The 20,141-nt window shown below is 42.7% G+C and overlaps 1 protein-coding gene across 3 annotated transcripts in view; it reads right to left on the bottom strand.

Annotated features, from left to right (window-relative positions):
- The window catches only part of LOC133371831 (multidrug resistance-associated protein 1-like), a 100,660-nt gene extending 84,060 nt beyond the window's left edge, over positions 1–16,600 (bottom strand). The window contains exon 1 of one of the 3 annotated variants that reach the window (XM_061599679.1): positions 16,341–16,600. In XM_061599679.1, coding sequence (XP_061455663.1) covers positions 16,341–16,391 — 51 coding nt within the window. In that variant the 5' untranslated portion in view covers positions 16,392–16,600. The remainder of the gene's footprint in view (positions 1–16,340) is intronic. The other 2 variants (XM_061599677.1, XM_061599678.1) reach the window with 2 other exon arrangements.
- Between the last annotated feature and the right edge of the window lie 3,541 nt (positions 16,601–20,141).

The following is a 20,141-nucleotide window of genomic DNA, read 5'->3' as shown; positions in this document are numbered from 1 at the left end:
CTCCTTCTTTCATAACACTAGAACTTGTGGGCATTCCATTAAGCTGATTGTTGGAAGATTCAGGACAGACAAGAGAAAGTACTTCTTCGGGAGCACACAGTCAAACTTTGGAATTTACTGCCACAGGAGGCAGTGATCGCCACCAACTTGGATGGCTTTAATAGAGGATTAGACAAATTCACAGAGGATAAGGCTCTCACAGGCTACTAACCCTAATGGCTATGTTCTGCCTCTGAATAACAGGTACATAAGCTTCTTTGCATACAAACCCTTTTACAATGGTTGACACGTTCATCAGTGGCTGCTCTGCACTTGGGATCCACCCAAGCCAAAAGCTTCTTCTAGACAAGGAAGTCTAGAGATCACACCATCAGCAGATAAGGCGAGAAGGCCTTTTTCATTCAGTACTACTTCAGATTGAAAGAGGGAGAGGGAAAGGGAGGCAATAACATGATTGAATGCTGCTCCATGCAGATGAATTTTTTTAAACTACCAGTAGCAATACTGTCCAGAAACAGGCTTACCACCTTGTCTGCTGCTTCTGTGAATCTGGCCTTCATTAGCTAGTGTCACTGCTGTGTTAGGCACCAATGTTTCTAGTTGGCAAAGGGTACAAAACAGGTTATTCAAGTAGGACAGAGATGCGGAATCTTTTCAGGTCAGTGGGCGAGATCTTTATCTCCACCAACCCTGGCTGACCAACTTTGACCACCCACCTATAAATCATCTGAGGTCATATTGATGCCAAGTGACCGATAGTAGGTTATACTAAAGTTGGCCACTGGAGTTGGGGTGGAGATACTGCTGAAGCAAGACTGAATTCCCCACACATCAGCTGATGAGTAGGGGAGTTCAATCTTGCTTTCTGCAGGGTTTGGGAGCACCAGCCATTCCCTGCCCCCTGCGCAAATCAATTGATGTGTAGGGGATTCAGTCTTGGATTCTGCAGGTCTTGGGCACACCGGACAGACAGTTCCACGTTAATTAACATAAGAAGAGACCTGCTGGATCAGGCCAGTGGTCCATCTAGTCCAGCATCCTATTCCTACAGTAGCCAACCAGATTCGTATGCAAAGCCCACAAGAGAGACCTGAGTGCAACAGCACTCTCCCCTCCTGCAGTTTCAAGCAAATGATACTCAGAAGCATACTGCCTCCAACGATGAAGGTGTAACACAGCCATCATGGCCAGTAGCCACAGATAGCCTTATTCTCTACGAATTTGTTTTATCCTCTTTTAAGACCATCCAAGTTGGTGGCCTCCTGTGGGAGTGAATTCTATAGTTTAACTATGGTACTTTGTGAAGAAGTACTTTCTTTTGTCTGTCCTAAATCTTTTAACAGTCAGCATCACTGGAAGTCCCTGAGTTCCAGTGTTATAAGAGGGAGAAAAAAGTTTCTCTATCCACTTTCTCCACACTATGCATAATTTTATACACCTCTACCACATCTCCCCTCACTTGCCTTTTCTCGAAACTAAAAAGCTCCAAATGTTATCACCTTTTCTCATAGGGGAGTTACTCCATCCCCTTGATCATTTTAGTTGCCTTTTCTGAACCTTTTCCAACTCTACAATACAGTATCCTTTTTGAGGTGAGGTGACCAGAACTGTATACAGTACTTCAAGTGCAGTAGCGGCATAGATTTGTATGATGCCTTTATTTATTTATTTTAATTTATTGCATTTATATACTGACCCATAGCCGAAGCTCTCTGGGCAGTTTACAACAATTAAAAACATTAAAAACAAATATACAAATTTTAAAAAACAAAATTTTAAAAAGCAATTTAAAAACACATGCTAAAATGCCTGGGAGAAGAGGAAAGTCTTGACCTGGTGCCAAAAAGATAACAGTATTGGCGTCAGGCACACCTCATCACAACTCTTGTCTCTTTGTGCCAATAAATATTACTGGTGGCCACACACTCAAACAAACATGCACCTCTTTTGAGACAACAACAGGTGTTTCTAGAATGTTAATCTTTTGATAAATATAATCTGAATTAATAAGCTATATTACCTTGCATGTCAGACATTTGACACTGATAGGTTATTGTCATCAGAGAGCCTGCATGTGTGTACTTTGCAGCCACCATCGATTACTTAGACAAATATTATTATCTGATCCAATCCAGCCAGATCCGTTTCTGTGAGGTTATTATGACATATTAACAGCAACTTACTTAACTCAGAATGCTAACAATCGCACTGTTATCTGCATCTTACATCATAAAGTGCTGCAATTGTATTATAAAGCAGATTTGAAAAAAGCCTGCCCAATTCAGAAGCATAATCCACTTACTGGAAACAAGGAAAAGAAATTGTGAAACGGTATTTTCCAGGGCACGGTCTGAAGGCACATGATGCGGCCACTATGATGAAACTACGGCTGTGTACATACCATACATTTAAAACATATGACTTCCCCTAAAAAATCCTGGGAGCTGTAGTTTCTTATGGGTGCTGGGAATTGTAGCTCTATGAGAGGTAAACTACAGCTTCCAGGATTCTTTGGGGCAAGTTATGTGCTTTAAATGTTTACATGTGTATGCAGCCTAAGTGACTCTGGTTCGGTATCTGGACAGACCATTTGGGGCCTCCGTAAATGCTGCCTTGAGTTATGCTGAAGAAAATAAAACAAGCACTAATTTCCATAAGGGCTGAGCCCACTATACACAAAGGGAGCTATTCACGGGAAATTAATGGACGTTTCAGTAATAAAAGCGCCTGTCAAAAGACAGCATGAGCTGTACAGGTAAATAGAACAATCTTCCATGAAGTGAATGTGGTTTCTCGCTTTTGAGCAGACCAGAAATTCCAAAAGGTGTCTTGATTTATGACACCAGGGGGACACTCTAAGAAAAAAACCTAGAGAAAGGGTCATGGTATACTGCAGTTATGAACACCACAAAGTTCAAGTTTTAAAAGCCAAGCAACTGATGAAGCAATGGATTGTTTTAAAGGGCAAGATTGACTGGCTAGCTGTATGAAACCACAGCAACAACAACTGGAAGTTGAACTGAAAATATGGACAATAAGCTTCACCCCAAGTGTACTTGCAGTAAAGTGTCCCTCTTCTATATGGAGCCCCGTATAAAAAAGCACCAGTCTTTTCAAACAACGGCTTTGAGCACCCCTCTAATTTCTCCCACAACAAACTGCATTCACAGCAAGAGTGTCAGATCAGCAACCCAAAAGTACACAGGAATTGTCTAGATCAGCTCTGACAGCTGTGCTATTGATTGGCCAGAGTCAGAAGCAACAGGGCCCACCAGTAAGCAGGGAAGGCACCCTCTCAGCGTTTTAAGCCCAAAGAAAAACTGCAGTCCTCAGACGGATTGCTCCAGAGTAGGTCACACAAATGCAGAATAAGCAGCTTTTCTTTTCCAGTCTACTTCAGTGGATTTTTGAAAAAATTCCAGTTAAATATGTGGCCTTTTAGTCTTTTTTAAACACAGTTCACCCAGCATTTTTCCAAATGAGTCATGGGAAAGTATTGGAACACGGAAAAGGTAAACATGGCCTGTAGCTCCAGCTCCCTTATCTGAAGAAGAAACCCTGACTAAGCCATGCAAAGAAACAAAAAGATGAGTTGGGAAGAAAGTCTGATGCCACATGGATAAAAAAGTGTGTAAACCAAAAGTACAAACACAAGGGCCTTGTTCAAATGCAACACGCAACTCTGGTTTAAGCATTAGATGAAGGAGCCTCTGGCGCGTGTGCTCTCCCCACTGCAGCAGCACAGCCATGAGAAGATCAGATTTTGCTTCCATCTTTAAATTAAATGAAGTTTATCACTATATCCAGACCCAGACAAATAGTGGCTATGCTTACCTATGGTTTACTGAAACAAGCCAACTATGAACCATGGTTTATGAAGTTGACTTGTTTGAAAAAAACATAGTTAAGATAAACCACAGTTCAGGGGTCAGGTGAAACACTAAACTGCAGCTAACTAAAAATGGAAACAAAAGCTTAAGAACATAAGAACATAAGAACATAAGAAGAGCCTGCTGGATCAGGCCAGTGGCCCATCTAGTCCAGCATCCTGTTCTCACAGTGGCCAACCAGGTGCCTGGGGGAAGCCTGCAAGCAGGACCCGAGTGCAAGAACACTCTCCCCTCCTCAGGCTTCCGGCAACTGGTTTTCAGAAGCATGCTGCCTCTGACTAGGGTGGCAGAGCACAGCCATCATGGCTAGTAGCCATTCCAATCTCTTCTTCTCCATCCTGCAAGAGAAGGCAGATGGAAAGGGGGGGAGCAAAGCACTCTATAGTTTAGCGTTTCATCAGAAAATCCAAAGTAAAAAATATGTAAGAGAATAGTTAATAAGACTGTAAAGAGGGCGTTAAAGTCATAAGAAGAGCCCTTCTGGATTAAACTGAGGACTTTATAGTCCAGCATCCTGTGAAAACAAGACCAGGAGCAGATTGCGGTATAGATCATGAACTAGTTGTATTGAAAATCAGAGTAAAGCTAAAGAAGAACAAAGCAATCATAATGCCAAAATACAATTTGAATAACATCCCAGAAGAATATAAAGATCAAATAAGGAGCAGGTTTGAGGCTTTAAACTTAGTTGACAGAGAACCAGAAGAACTATGGACTGAAGTCAGAGACATTATCAGGCAAGAATGCAAAAAGACAATACCTCAAGTTAAAAAGAGAGAAAGACCTCAATGGATGACTGAAGAAACTCTTAAAATGGTTAAAGAGAGAAGGAAAGCAAAAGCAAAAGGAGATAGAAACACAGTCAGAACCCTGAATGCAACAATACAGCAACTAGTAGTAGGGACAAAGAGAACTATTACAATAGTTACTGTAAAGATATAGAAGAGGACAATGAAAAGGGAAGAACAAGAGCCCTATTCCAAAAGATTAGAGAAATTAAAGGGAAATTTAAACCACGAGTAGGGATGTTGAATAATCAACAGGGGAACACACTGACCGACTGAGATGAAATAAAAGGAAGATGGAAGCAATACACTGAAGAACTCTATAAAAGAGATGCCAGGATGACAGATTCATTCATGGAGGAACCGTATGATGAAGAACCAGAAATTTTAGAATGTGAGGTGAAAGCTGCTCTTAAAATACTTGGAAGAAACAAATCACCAGGAACAGATGGTATACCAATAGAATTGCTACAAGCTACTGAGACTGAAACTGTCCAAATTTTGACAAAAAATTGTCAAGAAATATGGAAAACTGAACAATGGCCCACAGACTGGAAGTGTTCAATATACATCCCAATACCAAAGAAAGGGGATCCCAGGGAATGCAGTAATTATCAAACTATTGCCAAAATATCCCATGCAAGTAAAGTAATGCTCAAGATTCTACAACAAAGGCTCTTACTATATATGGAGCGAGAAATGCCAGACGTCCAAGCTGGATTTAGAAAGGGAAGAGGCACCAGAGGTCATATCACAAACATACGCTGGATAATGGAACGGACCAAGGAATTTCAGAAGAAAATCACCCTGTGCTTTATAAATTACAGCAAAACCTTTGACTGTGTAGATCATGGAAAATTATGGAATGCTTTAAAAGAAATGGGGGTGCCACAGCATCTGATTGTCCTGATGCACAAACTATACTCTAGACAAGAGGCTACTGGAAAGACAGAATATGGAGAAACCAATTGATTCCCATTCGGAAAGGGTGTGAGACAGGTGTGTATTTTATCGCCCTATTTGTTTAATCTATACGCAGAACATATCATACAGAAAGCGGGATTGGACTAAGATGAAGGAGGTGTGAAAATTGGAGGGAGAACTATCAATAATTTAAGATATGGAGACAATACCATACTACTAGCAGAAATTACTAATGATTTGAAATGAAAGCTGATGAAAGTTAAAAAGTACAAAGCAGGACTACAGCTCAATGTCAAAAAGACTAAAGTAATGACAACAGAAGATTTATGTAACTTTAAAGTTGACAATAAGGACATTGAACTTATCAATACCTCAGCACAGTCATTAACCGAAATGGAGACAATAGTCAAGAAATCAGAAGAAGGCTAGGACTGGGGAGGGCAGCTATGACAGAACTAGAAAAGGTCCTCAAATGCAAAGATATATCACTGAACACTAAAGTCAGGATCATTCAGACCATGGTATTCCTGATCTCTATGTATGGATGTGAAAGTTGGACAGTGAAAAAAGCGGATAAGAGAAAAATCCACTCATTTGAAATGTGGTGTTGGAGGAGAGCTTTGCACATACCATGGACTGCGAAAAAGACAAATAACTGGCTGTCAGAACAAATTAAACCAGAACTATCACTTGAAGCTAAAATGATGAAACTGAGGTTATCATACTTTGGACACATCATGAGAAGACATGATTCACTAGAAAAGACAACAATGCTGGGAAAAACAGAAGGGAGTAGAAAAAGAGGAAGGCCAAACAAGAGATGGATTGATTCCATCAAGGAAGCCACAGACCTGAACTTACAAGATCTGAACAGGGTGGTTCATGACAGATGCTCTTGGAGGTCACTGATGCATAGGGTCGCCATAAGTCATAATCAACTTGAAGACACATAACAAAACAATCCTGCTTCAACACAGTGGTCAATCAGATGCCTCTGGGAAGCCCAGAAGCAGTACATGCTTCATGCTGCCTTTTCAAGGAAGAGGGAGTTCAAATTCAACCATCGCTATCTGCCTATGGGAGAAAGCTGTACAACTACTGAAGCTTTCAAGGATTACCAAAGTGAGGTACAGCACAACCAGGGAGAGCCAAGCAAATATTCACTCAGCCGTGAAGCTCACTGGGTGATCTCAGGCCAACCTCTTATCTCTCAGACTTACCTAGCTGAGCAGGGTTGTTAAGAAGATAAAATTAAGAGGAGCTATCTTGTGCACCACCCTGAGCTCCTCGAAGGAAGTGTGATAAAAACGTAACTCATAATACCAGGCAGAAGCCAAGAGGGTAATCACAAAAAGTAAACATATTCTCATAGGCAGTAGTCCCATCTGCACTATCTGCTGAAAGCAGTATCATACCACTTTGAACAGTCATGGTTTCCCCAAAGGATCCTGGGAACGGTAGTTTGCTAAGTGTTGATAGTTGTTAGGAGACCTCTATTTCCCCTCGCAGAGCTACAATTCGCAGAGTGGTTTAACAGTCAGTCCCTCTTCCCAGGGAACCTTGGAAACCGTAGCTCTGTGTGTAGAACAGGAGTTTCCTAACAACTCTCAGCACCCTTCACAAACTATTTATTGATTTAACCATTTGTCCTATCCTAATCTCAGCAACTCAGGTATCATTTCCAAAAATGTGATGGCAAACTGCACCCCATGCGGTGACAATTGTGCGTTGGGGAGAGAAGAGCAGAGTTACTCTTTTGGAGGTCTCATTTGTTTCAATGGAGCTTATGCAGGTATAGCACAGTGGGGAGGAGAGTCTGGCTGGGAGTCCAGAGTCTGTGAGTTCAAATCGCCGCTCGTGTCTCCTGGGTGTCAGGGGCCAGCTAAAGATCACCCCCACAGGGAGTGGCTCAAGGGTTATGTGCCCTGCCACCTGTGCAGCCGTGGTCAAGCTGCATAGTCCCAAGGAGACCAGTGGCCCCCCAGCTGGCAGTTGCGGACAAGGAAGGGGCTGGCTTGTGTAGCTGTGGCAAGCTGAGCAGGCCCTAGCCAGCTGGGGAGGACTAGCCTCAGAGGGAGGCAATGGGAAACCCCCTCTGAATACCGCTTACCATGAAATCCCTATTCATAAGTCGGGATCGACTTGAAGGCAATCCATTTCAGTGTTATGCAGGAGAGTTTTCCATTTTCACAATGGAACCTCAGGCTGTTACAATCAGCGACCCAGCTCTATTCCAAAAAGGATGCAGGACAAAGCGATTCTTCCCCCCCCCCCAAACCATTATTAGAACAGACTACAAGTTAACTGACAAAACAGTAGACTCACAGAGCAGTAATTACCCTTTTAATTAAGGCCACCAACACACAACTTGAATGGAGCAGAGTAAGGGCTTTGGTTTTCTTGTCAAATTCTGGAATAAAGCCAAGTGCAGTCACGGGAGGGAGAGTGTGGGGTGTTCAATCATTTTCTATAAGGGAATAGGAAAGGCACATCTACTCATCCTGAAAATGAGACACATTGGACTTTGCATACTGCACTGATGGAATTTTTTGTTTATTAAAAACTATGAGAAAGGAAACTTAGCAGGGAGTTAACAGAACCTTCAATAAACTCTCTCTTTCTGCCATAGCCAACTAAATACTGAAAAGCTTCCAATACTCATTTCCTATGACTAAGGTAGCATTCTTTAAATTTCTGAAAGCTCATATTTTCTGAATTAATATTTAGAGAGCCACTCTTATACCTGAGACAATTTTCTTTTGGGGTGTGGAAGAGTAAGAATTATCCAGCCTCTGCCAAGCCCACATTCCCCGTTTCTGCAAAACTTGTTTCATATATGTCTTCTAACTGGATGAAGACAAACTCCTCCAGAGATACAACAGGCAGCTTCTGCTGAGAACAAATCATTTTGCAAAGTGTCTGCAACAGCAGCAACTGAATAATCCCTGATGTAGACGAGAGGCAGAATTGCCTATTCCAAATGGAAGTGTACTGGAAGGAAGGCAGTCCAGAGGAGTGAGTCAAACAGAGACACAGTGGGCAGGCTCCTCTGTCTACGAGTGCTTTGGGCTTACAGACACGTTTATTTCACATGGTACAGTAGCAGTTATCCTGAGGAGCATTAGTATGCCCTGATGAAGCAAGCCACGGAAGAGAGAATGATGGCAAAACACACGCCATTCAATGCCCATTTGACTAGCTTAAACAAAGTATTCCAGTATTCTTTAGTGGGACTGGGATCCCACAAATCTCCATAAAAATATAGCAGGTACAGGAATGCAAATGGTAGGTTACTAGTGGGGAGTAGCCATCAACACAGGAAGCTGCCTTATAGTGAGTCAGATCATTGGTCCATCTAGCTTAGTAGTATCTGTACCTCTCCAGGATTTCACACTGGGGATATTCTCAGCTAATGGGATAATGTGACTACCAGCAGCTTTCCAAGGTCTCTGGCAGAGGGAAGTCCTTCCAATAATCTGATCCTTTTTTTCAAAAAAGCAAAAGCACTGAAGACTGAACCTGAGAACTTTTGCATGCAAACCATGCACTCTGTAACTGAGCTACAATTGCAGTTCAAGATGGTGGTGTAGAATTAAGACAGGCATAGCCAAAATGGTGCCCTCCACACTGTAGAAGGCAGCAGACTTGATGTGGTGGACTGCATCTCCCATCAGCTCCAGCCAGTAAGGCAAATGGTCAACAATGATGGGAATTATAGTCCACAACATCTGCAGGACACCAAGTTAGCTACTATTGCATGAAGAAGATATTAAAAGCCTTCTCTGACACTAGCATTCCTCATGTGGTCATGAAAAATCACATTGCAGCAGTGACTAAGATACATATGAAGCTGATGCATTACTCTACACACACACTCTTATTTTTTAGCTACACATATCTGGAATCTGATATAATGCATGCTTCCCTCCAGCAATGCCAACACAGCCATAGTGTGGCAGACCACAGAAGTACCTTGAGATGAGAATCTGAGTTTCCTTCACAGGGAGATTCTCCCTTTGGCAAGCCTCTGCTACGACTTCACCTTGTGCAATAATTATTCTCCAGCCAGTAGGGTCAAGTTACCAAGACACCAACAACCCATTCCAACCTCTGGAGTTCTTCATTAGTCATAATGATTAGTCACAATGATTAGTCACAAATCTTTGGCAAAAAAAACCAAGCCACAACTTATCCTGATTTACAAGGCAGATGAGCAAGACTTCAAGCTGCTGATTCTTAACTAGCCAAGAGAGCAAGAGTCTGTTGTCTCCATTAGGGCCTAGATTTAAAAATTGTAAGGAGTTCAAGACAGGGACACACACACGCACACTGCAACTTGCTGGGAGCACTGTGATCTCAGAAAGACATGTCTCTCTCCTTCCTTGTTGCAAATGGCAACCTGCTTAAAGCCAGGTTAAGAATGACAATTAAGAAGATCATGGATGTACAAGAAGGGACTTTATCTCTAGACATGTTTCAGAAAATAATGAATGGGATTAACTCAATAAAACAAGAACTGAGAAATAATAGACAAGCGTGGAGAATTGAATTTCACGAAATGAGACAGGAGCTGAAAGAAACTCAGGATTCTATGAGAAAGGAGAATAAAGATAGATCTGGAAAACAAAAAAAGGATGAAAGAGAAATTAAAGGCAAGGTTCAAACTATGGAGATTGGCTTAATTATGGACATGAAAAAAGATTTGGATTTCCTGGCTGTGATGGATCCTGGAGACAAATATTACAGTTTGGAATTCAGCGCTGTCCCTGAAGGAATTGAAGAGATTGGAGATAAAGATATTATCGGTTCAAAAAAATTCTTGGACAGGAAGGATTTGATGGAACTTGAAATGGAGAAAGTTAACAGAATTAATCCCTGTTTTGTGTCAATGGAAAAACCTTCAAGAGATGTACTAGTGTATCATGTGGAAAAGAGGAACAGAGATGCAGCTTTGCAACAATACTTCAGTGATACGTTTGGATTTGATGGCAAGAAAATATCTGTGATGGAGGAAATTCCTATCAGACTTTTATTATATGACTATGACAGCAAGATTTTTGGGTGCGTAAAGATGGAAGATGGACCCAATATGGATAATGACAGAAGAGCGATTTAAAATTACTGGACTTAGTAGATTTGATGAGTTGGATTAATTGGCATGTTTATTTAGAAAAAAAAATTGATTGACATATATCTCAAGGATTGGAAACTTCTCTTTGACTTTTTGTGGAAGATTAAAATGATATGAAGTTAATGAGATTTGAAACCAACTAAGATAACCGTTGGAGGAAGGTGATTTTATAATCTATTAAGAGATAGGTTTGTTATATATTATAGATTTATAGCTGAACTATGACAAATTGGAAGTCAATATTCTTTCTTATATATATATATATATATATATATATTCTTTTTGTATTGTACTAGTTATTGATTTGTGTTGTTTTCTTTTTGTATTGTTTTGGTTTTGAAAATTGGAATAAAAATTAATTGAAAAAAAAAAGCAAATGGCAACCTGAATGCTTACCCAGGCTACAATGATAAAGATAACGCAGTGACAGATTACTTATTACTTATTTCTGGATTCTACAGTATAATTTTCAAACATTTTTATCATCGTCATTATCATCATCAGTATATTTATTACCACCATCACTAGATGGGTCTCAGGATGGGTCACAGCAATATAAAATGCAATATTAAAAAAAAAACAAAGTTAGATAGCAAATGGTTAATCAATCATGAAATTAGGATGGAGATGGGGCCCATTGTATGTACTGCTGCACAAATCTGAGGACAGGCACATGAATTACATAAGCAGTTACCCATAGTATCGGGTATATTCTCAAATTCTCTTAAAATCATAACGTCATTATGGAGATTTCAGTGTGGAGGAAGTGCTGATATGACCAAGATACAGGATTAAAAATGTGATGCCTGACAGAGCTGCCCAAATTAATTGTCCTCTCAAATTTCCCACCAACACCATACCAACAGCTGAAGATGGTTGGTTGGTTGCCTTTTGTCCTGATTTCAGGACAAAAGCATAATGCTTTCAGAACAGAAGCTAGCCACCAACTGCAATTTGAAAGTTATAAATGATAAAATGTTATACTTAACTCACTTATATCCCACCTTCCATCATAAGATGTTCCAGACAACAAACCTGAAACATGAAATCTAATGCCACATATCAAACTAAAACAACAATGACAAAATGGTGCAAGAACAGCAGAAACCACAAAGTAAAAAGCCAGCCCCTCAAGCCAACCTCTGAAGGCATGAAATAATAACTTTGCCAGTAAATGCTTTAATGAATAAATGCAGTAACTGGCACTGAACAGGCAACCAATTTAGCGCTATGCCTCTAGGGAGGGTGTTTCATAGAGAGGGTGCCACCACACACGCCAAGCCTCAACTCTGACATGTAATCCAACCTTCCTCAACCTGGTGCCCTCCAGATGATTTGGACTACAACTCCCAGCAGTCACAGCTAGTACATTTAATTAGAGTTGTACTCTAAAACATCTGGAAGGTACCAAGTTGGGGAAAGCTGAGGGCAGGGCCTCAGAAGCTAATCTAAAGGAGTGGGCATGTTCACATCCAAGGATTATATTTATTATATTAAATGGTATATACAAATTAGTGCCAGGCCTCCTCATTTCAGGGCTTTTGCTGTTTATGTGCTGCCATCAATGTAAATGAGATTTACAAAGCTACATGAAAGAGACATGCACCTCTGTCCTGACTCTAACTTTAGACCAGCCTTCCCCAACATGGTGCTCTCCTACTGTTTTGGGCTACAACTCCCATCAGCCCCAGACAGCGATGATGGGAGTTGTAGTCCAATACCACCTAGTGAAGCTAATAGTAGTGGCTGGGGCTGATGGGAGCTGCAGTCCAAAATATCTAGAGCTTGAAAAAGGCTGATTTATTTTAAACAGTGGAGGGAGATAAGAGAGGCACATTTTTTCCCATTGTACTTCTCAGTATTGCACACACTGACCAGTGTTAGGGGAGAGGGCATAGTTCTGAGGCTGAGCACATGCTTTGCATGGAAATGGAAATGGACTGCCTTCAAGTCGATTCCGACTTACAGTGACCCTATGAACAGGGTTTTCACTGTAAGCAGTATTCAGAGGGGGTTTACTATTGCCTCCCTCTGAGGCTGAGAGGCAGGGACTGGCCCAAGGTCACCCAATGAGCTTCATGGCTGTGTGGGGATTCGAACCCTGGTCTCCCAGGTCGTACCCTAGCCACTACCCAGCCTTTCCCAACCAGTGTGCCTCCAGGTGTTGTTGGACGACAACTCCCATCTTCCTGGCCACTGGCAATGCTGGCTGAGGCTGATGGGAGTTGTGGTCCAACAACATCTGGAGGCCCACTGGTTGGGAAAGGCTGCATTACACTGTCCCAAATTCAGCACCTGGATTCTTCAGTTTTTAAAAAGACATCACATAGCCCAGGTCTTCCCTGACCCACGACATTGTTGTTGTTCTTTAGATTGTACACTGCTTAGAGATTTTGCAAATATTAAGCAATATATAAATGATTTTAAATAAATAAAGACCCTTCTGTACCACAGACTGTGGAAAGCCACTGCTAGCCAGAGAAGGCAAGACTGGCTAGATGTACAAATAATCTTACCTGGTATAAAGCTATTTTGTGTGTTACATCTTTCCAAGTTAATTTACAAAGCCCTGAACAATTTAAGTCCAGAGTACCTTAGGGACCACCTGAACCCTTATATCCCAGCTTGGTCACGGAGATCATCTGCCAGAACACTGTTGGTCATCCCCCGAGTTGGCTAGGCTCATTGGACAACCAGAAGAAATCAAGCCTTTAGTGTTATCAGCCCAGTCCTGTGGAATGCTCTGCCGATAGAGAGTCAGCAGGCACCTTCTGTTCTGACTTTTAAACGCCTGCTGAAAACTTTTCTAGGTCACTCTGCTTATACAGGCAATGGAGAAAGTATCTTTCTGCAATAGTTAGTTAATGACTTCTGATTTTAAAGTTTAAATGGTTTCACTGTGTATGTTGCAAACCGCTTTGATATTCTTTATGAATAGCAGTATATATTTATATTTATAAATAAATAAAATATTAAACTGGTTACATTTTTAAACAAAGCACTACAACCCTATAAAAATGAATGTGTACGATACACAAATGACAGGAATTACGTACAAAAACTCACTCCAGTTTTTACTGGTTACCTAAGAGAAAGGAGTCACACCATCCCACATACCTGCAATACTCAAGAGCATAAAGGCTTGTTACTGCAATACAGAGCAGAAAAACGAATATATTTTTCTCCCAAGCTTCAGATATTCTCTGAAACACCCCGCTATCAATATACACCAGAAAGTCATCTCCACTAACAAACCTATACATGTCTACTTAGAAGTAAGTCCCATGGAATTCAATGGAACTTAAACTGTGTACACATTGGATAAAGCACAATTCTTACTCCAAACAATCCTGGGAACTGGAGTTCACCCCTTGCAGAGGTACAGTTCCCAGCACCCCTGACAAACAACAGTTCCGAGTGTTCTTGGGGAGGGAGGAACGTGCTTTAAATGTACAGTGTGGTCACATACTCCCAAGTAAGGGTGCACAAGATTGCAGCCCATGTAGATTTTGCACACAGAAATAAAATCCAGATGTAGAGATGCAGAAGTCAATGAAAAGCATATTTTTTGTTTCTTACAAAAGCCACAGAAGAAGACAGCAGCATTAACCACTTCTTTGTTCCGTGATCCAGTGCCACAATCCCTTCGGTGTGGGCCTGTTATATTGACTGTTTGCACAGTTGTGTGTGTGAGAGAAAGATTTATAGGATTGACTTGCAACAAATGCAATCCTAAGCCATCACCACATTAGCAACAGAAACTGGGAACCCATTTCAAAGCAAACGAAACAACAACAACAGGAATGGGATGGAAAAAAACTGTTCAAGTTCCTTGGAATTTTGCAGGAGGGGAAATAGGCCTTGTGAAAAATATACTCGCCAAGTGACATGTTAAAATTTTACACCAACACAGAAGCAAGCAATTCTGTTTCCATGTACACACACTGCATCCAGGCCTTCCCCGCCCCCAGAATGAAATAAAAGAGCCCCGTCCAGTTTTCTAAGAGATTACTCATAAGAGCAAATGCCTGCCAGTCCCAGAGAAGTAGATCCAATATTTATAAAACCCGGCCATGCTGCAAAGGCGTCACTGGTCTGTTTTATGAAGATTATTCCACATTTAGAAGCAGGCCTGGGGAACAAGGATGTTCCAGGGAAACAACGTTGTTTTGGAAAACAACCTGAGGATCTTGACTGTTTACAGGCATAAGTGGAGCAGGTGCAAACCCAATTACTTTGCTCCATTCAGAGGACATTTGGCAATATCTAATCAAGGCAAAAGCTGGAAGCAGAGAAGAAAAGCAGAAATGTTCCTCCTAACTCCAATTTTAATTTAATGGAGTCCATAAATTGCAATGAAGAGGACTGGAGGGGATTGAGGCCTCTTTCACTGTCATTTTAATGCGATTCATTAAGCCTACTTACTTGAAACATTTATATCTCGGCTTTCCACCCTTTCTCACAGGGTGGCTATCAATGCTAACACCACTATGGCTGCAATCCCTTGCATGCTTACTTGGAAATAAGCCCACTGAACTCCATGGAACAAACGTCCAAGTAAATACACAGAGAAATCCGCTGTATATACGAACTAAAATAAATGGGGAAAGGGAGTGGGAATTACAGGCTAAAGTGCTAGAAAAAATGCATCAGCAGCATATGCTTGATGACTCAGATGTAAATCCAACTGTGTGTAATGCTTCTTATTCCCACGTTAAGGGATGAACAGGATGGCAGCCTAGCCGTGCAAATCCTGAGCTTGTTTACTCAGAAGCAAATCCTCTGGGTATTCCATGGGGAGTTACTCCCTACTAGTCAAGGTAAGAACATAAAAACAACCCTGCTGGATCAGGCCGAAAGGCCCATTTAGTCCAGCATATGCCTGTGGGAAGCAGAACCAAACAACACTCTCCCCACTTGCTATTTCCAGCAACTGGCAGTCAGAGAGAACATTGTCATCAGAACTGGGAATCATCTATATTCTTGCCTTCTATGCATCTGTCCAATCCCCTTTTAAAGGCCATCACCGCCTCTTGCGGCAGCGAGTTCCACAGTCCAACTACACACTGGGCAAAGAAGCACTTCCTTTTGTCTGTCCTGAATCTCCCAGCGTTTAACTCCACTGGATGACCCTTACTCTGTACCACTGCGAGCTGGGAGTGTGGGAGAGACCTCTCTTTTCCCAGACCATGCACAGCTTTTCTAAAGCCACTTGCTCCTCTTCCGGCTAAAACGCCCCCAAACCTTGCAGCCTTTCCTCCCCCCCTAGAGCAGCGGCTGCAGCTCCACGATCACCTTCGTTGCCTTCCCCGTCCCCGGCACGTTTTCCAGCTCGGTAATCAACCATATTTTAAAAACAAGGAAGAAATTAAATCGGGGAGGAAGAAAATCGCACCCCCTCGTAACAACGAAGAGAAGAAAAGAGATGCCCCTCCCACTGCATCCATTTAAAGCCGGCTATTGAGGGGAAGGGGCGCGCATACAAAGAGACTTTCTTTCCCCCCACCCCGGGCGGCCCTGCTGGGCAAGGGGAGACCCCCCAAAAAAGCCCGGCCGCGGGGAGGGGGGCTGCTGCAGTCTTCCCCGCCTGGCGCTTTGTCTCTCTCTTACCCAAAAGGGCTCCGAGCTGGCCGAGCCCCTGCAGAGCCGCTCGACGTCCATGAGGAGCGAGCGGGTGGCGGGGGTCACGGCGGCAGGGTTGTCCAGGCTTGGCCAGCAAAAGCTTGCCCTCGCTCGGCGGAGGCTTGCGAGGAAAGGAAGGCGGCAGGAGGAGGAGCCGCAGGCCAAGCCGGGCCCGCGCTGATTGGGCGCTGCCTGACCGGGCCTGGGCGGGAGAGCCGGCCCGGGGCGGCGGCCTCTGCCGCCGCCACCTTCTCTTCTTCAGCTCCCTCGGTAGACCCGGCTCGATTTTCGCCCGCCTTTCTACGTATAATGAATGCCCGAGGGGGCTGGTAAAAGTAACAAAATGCCGTTAAATACCGTAGGGTTGTTGTGTCCAGCTAACTCCTACTCAGAGCAGGCCCATTGAAAGGAATATGGGCCAGCGTTATTTTATCTATGCATTTATTTCTTTGTCTCCCAGGAGCTCAAGGGGGCGTGCGTACCTCCTCATTTCATCCTCACAACAACCGTGTGAGGAAGGTTCAGCTGAGAGGCACTGACTGGCCCAAGGCCACCCAGGGCGCTTCATAGCTGAGTGAGGATTCAAACCCTGGTCTCCCAGGTCTTAGTCCAGCACCGTAACCACAACACCATGCTAGCCTCTTATAAGGATGTAAAAAGAGCCTGCTGGATTAGGCCAGTGGCCCATCTAGGCCAGTTCTCACAGTGGCCAACTAGATGCCCTTGGGAAGCCCACATGCAGAACCTGACTTCATGAGAACGGCTTAGTTGTCCATTAATTTCAGTGGGTCTACTCTGAGCAGGAGTGTCACTGAATGCAACCGGTAGGGTTGTGTTCAGCTAAGCTATGCTCAGAGTAGTAGTCCCATTGAAATTAATGAATCTGTTTGTCATGCCTGTTAACTTCAATGGGTCTACTTTGAGCAGGGCTACTGAGGAATCATTACAAATAAGCAACCATATCGCACAGCAGATTGAGCAACAGCTACCCACTAAAACAAATTAAGAAGGTTTGTATTTAGTGTTAGGAGCAGACCCATTGGAATTAATGGACATGGCTAATGTAGGTCTGTTAATTTCAAGGGGTCTGCTCTTGAGTGAAACTAACATTGGCTACAACCCCAAAATGCACAGTGGTGAGGAAAAAACAAATTCACTCACTAAGCCAAAAGCCTGTCTAAATAATAAGGTTATGAACTCTGGCCAAACCACATTATCATTATCTCTCCCCATCCTTTTTTCCTTCCATGTCCTGTATTTTTAGATTAAAAACCTGCATTTACTGTTTTATTGATACGTAAACTGTTCTGGAAGCTTTTCCACCTGAAGAGGGAGAGAGATCAATGTTTTGAACGAATGAATATTAAAATAGTTTCAGGCTGCAAATGTAAACATGCTTTCCTGGGAGTAGTCAGCGCCCTTGAACATGCAGTGAGACTTCTGAGGATGGTGCTTAAGGATTTACCTGCAGTTTAAGCTGCAATTCTGTGTACGCTGACTGGGCAGTAACAGCCACTGAAATAATCAGGAATGTCAACATGTAGAAGGTTGTACGGCACTTTTACACTCCATCCTTGTTCAATAGGGCTCACTCCCAAGTGCTATTATTGTGTTGCAAGCCGCTTTAGGTGCAACTGGAAAAGTGGCATATAAATTAAAATGGGAGAAAGTTCAATTGAAATTAAGGGGTCTTGTTTTAATGAGTGTGATGTATTTATTTATTGTATTTATATACCGTCCTATAGCCGAAGCTCTCTGGGCGGTTTACAGTAACTAAAAACAAATATACAAATTTAAAACAATCTTTTAAAAACAATTTAAAACACATTTTTTAAACAATTTAAAACACATGCTAAAATGCCTGGGAGAAGAGGAAAGTCTTGACTTGGTGCCAAAGAGATAACAATGATGGCGCCAGGTGCACCTCGTCAGGGAGATCATTCCATAATTTGGGGACCACCACTGAGAAGGCCCTCTCCCTTGTTGCCACCGAGCTTCCCTTGGAGTAGGCACCTGGAGGAGGACCTTAGATGTTGAGCGTAGTGTACGGGTGGGTTTGTATCGGGGTTAGGATCAGGCTGCAAGAATCTGCCACATCTTGTGACAGTGGATTTCATTGTTGTATATTCTGTGGACCTTTTCCAGAAATATATATATATATGTATGTTTGAGGTTGACATGGGTTGCCCTTGTTCAACATTTCTGCCTCCTCTAGATTGAGTTAGATCATATGTGCAATGTATATTGGTTTTATTGTACATTGCCTTGTGACAAAAAGTGACAATTATGCCTATTGAGCTATCCATGTGCGGTATAGGAAAGGTGATGGACCCCCATCCATTCAACAATGGAGGTGGTGGGAAGATGATTCTGGAAATAAATGGAGGAAGATTATAAAGCACCTTTATTTTAGTTACACATACTTTTAGGCTTGGTTTCAGCAAGATATGGGGGCTAAGGAATTGTGTCAAAGGCACCACAGGAAAGGTGGGTTTCAAAGAGAGTTTTGGTGGAAGCAAGAGAGGTGGCAACCAGGTGTTCTGGGAAGGAGTTCCAGGTGTACGGGGCTGTAAAAGAGAATGTGTGAAATAATTTGAGTGAGCAATGGATCTTTGGCACTCTATGAGGGAATTCCAGAAAAAGGGCTAGTGAGGGAGAATGTGTGGGGTCATTTGAAGGAGCCACAGATCTGTGGGTCCTTGGGATTGAGTCCCAGGCACAAGGGGAAGAAGGAGAATGTGTGGAGTCGTCTGAAGGAGCAGGGGATATGTGGGGCGCTGGGAGGGAGATGTAGGCCCAAGGGGCAGAAAGGGGGAAAGTGGGGGTCATTTAAAAAGAGCAGGAGGAGAGCTGGGGTACCTGAAAAGAGAATTTGAAGCTCAAAGATTGTGGGCAGGGACTTGAGAGCAGAGAGATTTTGGATGGGAGCAAAGCTATGAAGGGACTTTGAAAGCAAAGATATGGGCAGGATTCAGAAACAGACCAGGAAGTCAGTGTAGGGATTTAAGGAGAGGCATCAACGAAAGAGGCTCTGATAGCAGAGTATGGTATAAAGGTGACAACATGCGCTCTCTCTCTCTCTCTGTCTCTCTGTCTCTCTGTCTCTCTCTCTCTCTCTCTCTCTCTCGTGAGATACTCACCTGCATCCCCCATTTCAGTGTTTTACTCCACTCCCCCCAAATGATTCCTGTGGATGTCCATGGATGATGGCTTGGGTTATTATCTTTTTCAAAAATAAAATAATCACAGAGAGTCAGCCCAAGACATTTTGAGAGATAGAAAATCCAATTTGTCCAGAGGCAGCCCTGTCATGAAGCCTGGCGAACAATTGAAATGTAATAATAAACCTCAAGAAACCATTAAGGACAGTGGAGTGGGAGACGGGATTTGTATGATACACAAAGCAGATTCCTATTCCTTTCAGTGGGATTTGTTCAGGATAACTTCTAGGAGGAGTATGCCCCATAATATGCCAATGTCAGGCTTGGTAAGGATTTAACTGCAGCCAGGCGGGTTGGCTACACTCGAGTATAGTATTTAGAATAAAGTAGTCTTGCTTATGCACATTTCTCATCCATATCTGTGGCATTGCGCAGGAGAACTTCCCCCTAGATTCACAATTCAAATCTATCCCCCACCCTCTTGCCCCAGATCAGCCCACCTGAGGAGGAATTCTGCCTCACTAAAATAGGGCCAACTCTGCCCAGAGTATAACTTCTACACACCCAGTTCAATCTGAGGATGATCTTCCCCTCAGTGCTCCCAGCAAAACAAGTTTTACGGGAAATC

This window comes from Rhineura floridana, chromosome 17, assembly GCF_030035675.1.
Source record: "Rhineura floridana isolate rRhiFlo1 chromosome 17, rRhiFlo1.hap2, whole genome shotgun sequence".
Classification (NCBI taxonomy): domain Eukaryota; kingdom Metazoa; phylum Chordata; class Lepidosauria; order Squamata; family Rhineuridae; genus Rhineura; species Rhineura floridana.
The sequence above is the reverse complement of the archived record's forward strand: the minus strand, read 5'-3'. Positions and strand labels throughout refer to the sequence as shown.